Genomic DNA, 8,723 nt, shown 5'->3' with positions numbered 1-8,723 from the left:
AGACCCAAGAGGGAGGAGATGTGGGGATATATGTATATGTATAGCTGATTCACTTTGTTATAAAGTATAAACTAACACACCATTGTAAAGCAATTACACTCCAATAAAGATGTTAAAAATATATATATATATTTAATAATATTTGTTTCTCCTTAGGAATAAGACGTTAGAACTATTTTGTCCTGTACAATTTCATGATTAATTTTATAGGATAAGAAGAAAAGAAGCATGATGGTCAAGACTTCACAGAGGAAGCAACGTGATTGTAGAAACCAATCCAAAGCGTGGCTTAAGCACCTCCATCCCTCTGAGAATGTCCGTACATATTCAAGAGGCTGGTTGCTAGAATCACATCCTATCCTGGCAATGAGATCAGATGCCATCAATGGGAGGAAACTTTGGATAAGCCCCAGCAAGTGCTCTGGCCGAAGAGACTACATGGATTCCAGGTCTTCAGTGGAACCAGAGAACCCTTAAGTACTTTGGATCTTGCCAAAGCCTTGCAAAAACTTGCAACTAGTTGCACAGGTGAATCTCTGCCAGGAGTTCTCACAGGTGGTCTGAACTCCAGCCCCAGGCCCACCCCTGCCCAGTCTTCAGATTTGGCAGAGATGATTCCAGGAGCTGGTCTGGGTATCTCACAGCTCCTCTGCAAACAATTTCCGGTGACTGAGGAAGATATCAGGAAACAGCAAAGTGAAGATGGCAAGAGAGAGCCTGAGGATAGCATTGATTGCAGACAGGCTAGCTATCAAGGCAGAAAAAGTGAGGGGCTAAGAAGGATGTCCTGACAAACACTGTTGAAAAAAAAAGAGAAAATGGTGCAGATGAAATGGTACACCACAGCACTTTATTAATGACTCTCTGGAGTGTCTGTAAGTTTTTCTTGCTTTGAGCTTTTGAAACTTTAAAATAAACCAATACTTTTCTCTCATTAAATTCTTTTGCGTGGCATAGAAAATATAGACAGTGATCTATTTATATTTGTTTGTTTGTTTTTTGCTGGCCCCTCAGCTTGCGGGATCTTAGTTCCCTAACGAGGGATCAAACCCGGGCCCACGGCAGTGAAAGCGCCGAGTCCTAACCACTGGACTGCCAAGGAATTCCCTAGACAGTGATCTTTTTGAGGGGAGTGATTTGGTTTCTGGTGAGAAGAGGAGATCTTTCCTCTTCATGTTGTTATCTCATTTTCCTCTCTATGTATGTTATTTATTTGTATTTTAAAGTCAATAGAGAGTTATCAAAGTTATGGGATTATTTAGTTTTTTTGCCCTTACAATCACAGAATAAAACCTACCTTTTCACAATAGATTATCCTGTTTTGTATAATACCCAGTAGATTCCAAAATAATATTTCATTAAAGAGCTGTTATAATTATGTTCTCAAATAAGATATCTACTACTAGGTCTCTATTTTTGTGTTGTTGCATGCTAATTCAGAGTTGCATATAATGAGATACCAAACTTTTCCTTACTTTTAAAGATGTTTATGTGTTGAAAATTTGATTCATGAAAATTGACATGCCATTTGGGGTATCATGATATCAAAAGAGACTGTTTTCAGCATCATTAATCTAACAATAAGTCACTGCTTGTTGGGATTTATTTGCCTGTTTGCCTCATCAAGCATGTTGTATTATTCAAATCCTCTTTATCATGACTTACTTTTGTCTGAGGGATTTATAGTTTCTGAGAGCGAGGTGTTAAACAATAATAGAGCATCTGTAGTAAAACAATAATAGAGCATCTGTAGTATTTGTTTCATGCCTGGGATGCTTCACACTGCCTGTTAGAGAGTTTCTGCTTTAACTGTTTGGTTAGATTCAGTGCAAAAAAAAAATGAAAAAAAGACTATCTTTTTTTCTCTCAGACCTTTCCCCTGAGTTTTATAAATCTTTAAATCCAAAGCAGACCCTATCTCTCTAGAGTTTGGTATTACTCAGGGATTCAGTCTTCCCAGATACCTAGTCATTTCAGCTCCCAAGTCCCAGGGCTGATTGCAGAGTCATGTCAGACCCACTCATTCCTTCTTGGTCTGTTTCCCACCTTGTAGGACCTGTGATGAGGGAAAGGAGTCACCAAGGCAGATTTTCTGGATGTCCTGGTGAATCTGAACATCAGAGAACGAAGTAGTTCAAGGGGAACTTGAGACTGTCAGGGCTTCAGGGAAGGGGGTGCAGAATATGGAGGAATAGAGATGGGGTGATGGCTGTGCAGGAGTCAAGGAGAGACGTGTGTAGTGGGTGACTAGGTAGGCAAACCTCACACTTAAGTGGGATGTTGATTTTGTTCATTGACAACGTCTGTGCCTGTTTCACCAATCCTTGTGTCCCTGAGGGTTGATATGGTGTGAAACCATAAGACAGAAGTTGCAGTTGTCTTTAGGACATAATGAAGGGGAAGAATTTTATCTCAGTACAGTGTGAACCAGGTAGGGGCCAAGTCAAGAAAGACCCAGAGGTTGTGTCTGACCAATGTGATTTATTTCTGTTCCGGCCAAGCTCCTTTGGAACCTGACTGGGAAAAGGGGACTCAAGCAGATGTCACTGCAGCTTCCTCAGGTCCCAGGTAATAATAGCCCAGGTGTTGTTGCTGAGCCTCACAGTCTTCCTCCTCCTTCTGCCTGGAGACAGTGACCTGTGAGGGTGAGTAGAGGGCATCAGAATGGACCAGTCATTGCCAAGTATTGGGGGTTACAGGGGAGGGACATGGCCACAGCCACAGAGACCTGATGTTCCTGTGTGTCTCTCTTCCTTTTTTCTCTTTTTCTCTTAATTTTCTCTCCCAGCCCTTTTCGTCTCTTTTCTCCCTCTTTCACCTCTTTCTCTTCTTCTCTTTTCCTTTTAACTCTCTTTTTTTTCTACCATTTTCTCTCTGATATCCCCTTCATATCTTCTGTTTTCCTCCCCCCACCCCAGCTTAACTGATGTATAACTGACATACAGTAAACTGCATACATTTAAAGTGAATGATTTGATAAGTTTGGATTATAAACTTATTGAACCATCCCCACAATCGAAATAAGGAATGCTCATTATCCCCCCAATCGTCCTCATGTTCTTTTGCAATTCCTCCTCCCCTGCTATTTACAAACACATTCTTATTCCCAGACAACCACTGATCTGATTTCTGGCCTCAGAGATTAGCTAGTATTTTCAAGAGTTTGTTTATAAATGGAATCATACAGTAAGTACTCTTTTTCATCTGACTTCTTTCATTCAGCATAATTATTTTGAGATTAATCATTGCATGTGTTAATAATCCAGTACTATTGCTAAATAGTATTGAATTGTGTGGATATACCACAGTTTGTTTATCCCTTCACCTGTTGATGGACTTCTGGGTTGTTTTTAGTCTTTGGCTAGTACAGATATTATTATGAACATCTGTGTACGAGTCTTTGTGTAGACATATGTTTTCATTTCTCTTGGATAAATTCCTAGGACTGGGTGGTTGCATAGATGTATGTAACTTCTTTTAAAATTTATTTTTTAATTGAACTATAGTTGGTTTACAATGTTGTGTTAATTTCTGCTGTACCGCAAAGTGACTCAGTTATACACATATATACATTCTTTTATATTCTTTTCTATTATGGTTTAATCTCAGGATATTGGATATAGTTCCCTGTGCTATACAGTAGGACCTTGTTTAGCCATTCTATATGTAACAGTTTGCATCTACTAACCCCAATGTAACTTTTAAAGATGTGTCCATGTTATTTTTTACCAGCACTATATGTGAGTTCCAGTTGCTTCATATCTTCACCAACACTTGTTATCTTTTTAATTTTAGCCATTCTCATGTGTAGTGGTATCTCATTATGACTTTCATTTACATTTCCCTAATGACTAATGCTGTTAAGAAAAGGAAAAGGCAAACTACACTCAGACTAGGAGAAAATATTTGCAAAACATATCCCCAGCAGAAGACAGGTATTTGTAATATATAAAGGGCTCTTACAACCTGATAGTAAGAAGACAACAGCATTTTCTTGCTAACTAGGAAACAGCACATCAGGCACGTGATGAGAACCAGGAGTCCTGCCAGGCAGATGAGGATGATGGCCCAGAAGGGGAGGTCTGGGGAGACAAGTGCTTGTGTGAGCCACCTCCTATCATTCCCCTAGGGCTCCTGATCCCCCCCTACTGTGCCTCAAAGTCCTTAGCATGGGTTGGCCAACATTCATCATCATCCAATACCCTGGGTACATGGTTCCCTTTAGTGAGGCAGAGAATCAAAATATTCCCTCCCCATCCTGGGCTGGAGCGTCTTTGAGGCTTACCCGAATTCTCAGTCAAGACAGCATTTCTATTGGGAGAATACCCTGAAAGTGAATGAAATGGAGAATGCATGTGAGTGTGTTTTACTTTTTTAAATAAAACTTTTCAAATACACAGAAAAATAGAACCACATTATAAACGTCCATCACCTAGAAATAACAATATATAATTTATCCAGTTAAAACAGTATCATACCCAATGTATAAATTAGTAACACTTGCTACCCTTGCATCATCCCATAATTCCATTGAAATATTAAAGTCATGTAGCCATAATGATGATTCACTCCATTTTAGTTTGCATCACTGGAAAATGAGGATATTTTGCTACATAATAACAAAGCCATTATCACACTACAAGAGTGATATTTCAAATCATACCTCTGGGAATGGATGACTGATGATGGGCTGGACCCTCTTATGCTAGTGGAGGGGAGAATGGATCATCACAGTTGACAAGACCATGGGATCTCTTTAAATTTATAAATTGCCACTCAAAACTCTCTTCTCTGGCTATGAGTACATTCTCTCCCTTCTCCTTTACTGAGTTTTTAATGCTTATTTTCCAGGATTCACCTATACTGTAACTTCCTCCAGGAAGCCTTCTGATTACCACTCCCAAGTATGGATTGGTTCACATCAAATAATTTATAATTTTAAATTGCCTATTGTTATTTCCAACTGCAACACAAACTCTATGAGGGTAGGGACACATAGCACCCATTGGGCAATGGGAGAGGGTTTCAGGTCCCCCTGCTCGTACAACCCCAGGCAAATTCTTAAGATGTGCTGCCTGATACGAGCAGGAACAAGTGCTTTTTAATTTTTTTTTTAATTTTATTTTTTATTTTTTTTCTACATCTACTTGGAGGTTTATTCTTACTTCCATTCAGACCAGGTTTATAAAATATATGCTGTGATTAATTAATTAATTTTTTACTTTTTAAAAATTTTTTAAAAATTAAAAAAAAAATTTTAACATCTTTATTGGAGTACAATTGCTTTACAGTGTTGTGTTAGTTTCTGCTGCATAACAAAGTGAATTAGCTATATATCCCCATATCCCCTCCCTCTTGGGTCTCCCTCCCACCCTTCCTATCCCACCCCTCTAGGTGGTCACAAAGCATCGAGCTGATCTCCCTGTGCTATGCAGCTGCTTCCCACCAGCTATCTGTTTCACATTTGGTAGTGTATATATGTCAATGCTACTCTCTCACTTTGTCCCAGCTTCCCCTTCCCCTTCCCCGTGTCCTTAAGTCCATTCTCTACGTCTGCGTCTTTATTCCTGTCCTACCCCTGGGTTCATTAGAACCATTATTCTTTTAGATTCCATATATATGTGTTAGCATAGGGTATTTTTCTCTTTCTGACTTACTTCAACAAGTGCCTTTTTAAATTAAAATTAATTTTAATTAAGTGAAATTTTAAAAATCTGGTAGTCAGTACTATTAAAAATCATTAACCATAAAAGCCAGTCACAATAGCCGTGTTTAATATGCTCAAGAGCCTCATGTGGCTTATGCACTGGATAGCACAGATATAGAACATTTCCTTCACTAAGAGAGTTCTATTGCATGGTGCAGTCTAGGAGAAGGCGAGCGTCTCCTATATCCCACTGAATGTCCTTTCCTCTCCCTCAGTAGTGGGTAAAATCTGTGGGAGTATGCACCTCCTGCCAGCCTGGGGAAGTTCAGTGCTGACTCATCCCAAAGTCTCCAGATTCCCAGGAAAGTCCCCAGGTGAGGAAATTGGAAGCCCCCACTTCTGCCTCAATGATCAGGGAGCCTTACCATCCACAAGGACACTATTCCTGTCCAGGATAAAATTCTGCAGCTGGGTACCGTTCTTGGTCAGCCGCAGGAATTCCTCATAGATGGCAACTCTGTCCAGTCTCTGAGCCAATGGTGAGAAGTTACACTGAGCATCTACCCCAGTGTGGTTGCTGCGGGGCTCAGACCTGGAAGGACACAAGGGATGAACAAGGATATCTGGAATTCTACCCCGATTCCTGGTTCCCTGCTTCTGGTCCTGTCTAGGAGAACTTTCTGCAGTGATGTAAACATTTGTGTCTGTACTATCCAATACAGTCATTATTTGCCCCATGTTGTTATCGAACACTTAAAATGTGGCTAGTGTGAGTGAGAAGCTGAATGTCTCATTTTATTTAATTGAATTAATTTATAAATAACTAGCTGCAGGGAGAACATTTTGAAATGTTGGAGTAAGGACTTCTGAAAATCTGTAAAAACAATGAGAACACTGGCAAACATGGTCAAAATCAACTTTTTCAGAAGTCTAGAAATTAACCGAAGGCTTGTAACAATTCAAACAGCATTTAGTTAAGAAAAAATGTTTGAATCTTGGCAAATGGAGTAAACGTTATGGTGTTATAACTTGCACAGTTCTCATCCTGCTCTCACAAGGGGCTCAGTAACTTTGAAAACCATAATGGGTTTAGAGCTCCCCAAAAGACCCATCACCATTGAATTGTCATTATTTGACCTATCTGGCAGCTCCTTGAAAAAGCCTTATTTTCGGAGCTTGTCTTTATTTGACTCAGAGTTTTATTGGAGTATAATTGCTTTACAATGTTGTGTTAGTTTCTGCTGTATAACAGAGTGAATCAGCTATATGTATACATATATCCCCATATCCCCTCCCTCTTGCATCTCCTTCCCACCCTCCCTATCCCACCCCTCTAGGTGGTCACAGAGCACCGAGCTGATCCTCCCATGCGATGCAGCTGCTTCCCACTAGCTAACTATTTTACATTTGGTAGTGTATATATGTCAATGCAACTCTCTAACTTTGTCCCAGCTTCCCCTTCCCCCTCCCTGTGTCCTCAAGTCCATTCTCTACGTCTGTGTCTTTATTCCTGTTCTGCCCCTAGGTTCTTTAGAACCATTTTTATTTTTTTAGATTCCATATATATGTGTTAGCATACAGTATTTGGTTTTCTCTTTCTGACTTACTTCACTCTGTATGACAGACTCTAGGTCCATCCACCTCACTACAAATAACTCAGTTTCATTTCTTTTTATGGCTGAATAATATTCCATTGTATATATATGCCACATCTTCTTTATCCATTCATCTGTCAGTGGGCACTCAGGTTGCTTCCATGTTCTGGCTGTTGTAAATAGTGCTGCAATGAACATTGTGGTACATGTCTCTTTTTGAATTATGGTTTTCTCAGGGTATATGCCCAGTAGTGGAATTGCTGGGTCATATGGTAGTTCAGAGCTTGTTTAGAGAGGAAAGCCTAACCCCATGGCACTTGCCACAGTCAGTGGTAATTGTTTTACACTATATCTGCCCAAGGGAGCAATACCAGTTGAGGCAAGCAAGAGGTGAGCTAATAACTTAAAAGAAAAAATTGGGGAATGAGATGTCTACAGGGGCCTTTGAAAAGCTCCAATGTATTCCTGGGTATCCAGAAGACCACAAGAGTGCTGTGCAAGACTTGAGAAGGTCTTAAACTCTTACCTCTACCTGAAAGGTTGGCTTAATATCTAAAAAAATTGATCAATGTAACATACCATATTAATAGAATAAAGGACAAATACCACATGTTTTCTTTTTTTTCCACATGTTTTCAATAGACACAAAAAAACTGACAAAATATAATTTCATGATTAAAAAAAACAACAAACTAGGAATAGAAAGAAACTTTACAAACCTGATAAAGAGCATTCATGCAAAGACTACCCCTAACATCATACTTAATGGTGGAAGAGTGAAAACTTTTCCCTTAAGACCAAGGACAAGACAAGTATGTCTGCCCTCCTCTTATATGTTATTCACATCATACTGAAGGTTCTTATGGGGCCAATTAGGAAAGAAAAAGAAATAAAAGGCATTTAGGTTGGAAAAGAAGATGTTAAACTCTCTATTTGCAGATGACATGATACTGTATATAGAAAAATCCCAAGAAACACACACACACACACACACACACACACACACACTACTAAATCCTATTAGTTCAGCATGATTGTAGGATATAAGAGCAATATGCAAAAATCTATATTGTATTTCTATACACTAGTTATTAACATTCTGAAAATAAAGTTAAGAAAGCAGTTCCATTTACAATAGCATCAAACAATGTACAAAACACTTTGGAATAAATTTAACAAAAGAAATGTAAGATTTGTATATTCAAAACTATAAAACTTTGTTCAAAGACTTTTAAAAAGACCTAAATAAATGAAAAGGCATCCTATGTTCATGAATTGGGGATTTAGTATTATTAAGATGATAACACTCCCCAAATTGACCTAAAGATTAAATTCAATCCCTATCAAAATCCCGGCTGGCTCTTTTGCAGAAATTGATAGCTGATACTAAAATTAATATGGAATTTCAAGGGACTCGAATAACCAAACCAATATGGAAAAAGAACAACGCTGGACAGCGCCACTTCCCAATTGCAAAACTT

At 38.9% G+C, this 8,723-nt stretch overlaps 2 protein-coding genes across 2 annotated transcripts in view; one reads left to right on the top strand and one right to left on the bottom strand.

Moving 5' to 3' along the window:
* Nucleotides 1-231: 231 nt before the first annotated feature.
* On the top strand, nucleotides 232-833 carry MBD3L1 (methyl-CpG binding domain protein 3 like 1; the record flags this gene model as incomplete). The annotated part of the gene is given in 4 exon segments (XM_082650011.1): nucleotides 232-285; nucleotides 287-318; nucleotides 320-691; nucleotides 693-833. Coding segments are annotated over 4 exon segments (543 nt in total). The 3' UTR covers nucleotides 778-833.
* A 1,628-nt stretch (nucleotides 834-2,461) lies between these two features.
* Nucleotides 2,462-8,723, bottom strand: part of LOC309821290 (mucin-16-like) — a 35,278-nt gene continuing 29,016 nt past the window's right edge. The window contains exons 15-18 of the mRNA XM_082652482.1: nucleotides 6,073-6,239; nucleotides 4,286-4,327; nucleotides 3,964-4,082; nucleotides 2,462-2,637 (exon numbers count right to left, since the gene is read on the bottom strand). Coding sequence (XP_082508608.1) covers nucleotides 2,533-2,637; nucleotides 3,964-4,082; nucleotides 4,286-4,327; nucleotides 6,073-6,239 — 433 coding nt within the window. The 3' untranslated portion in view covers nucleotides 2,462-2,532. The remainder of the gene's footprint in view (nucleotides 2,638-3,963; nucleotides 4,083-4,285; nucleotides 4,328-6,072; nucleotides 6,240-8,723) is intronic.

This window comes from Grampus griseus (genome assembly GCF_964374135.1).
Source record: "Grampus griseus genome assembly, chromosome: 3".
NCBI classification, from domain to species: domain Eukaryota; kingdom Metazoa; phylum Chordata; class Mammalia; order Artiodactyla; family Delphinidae; genus Grampus; species Grampus griseus.
The sequence above is the reverse complement of the archived record's forward strand: the minus strand, read 5'-3'. Positions and strand labels throughout refer to the sequence as shown.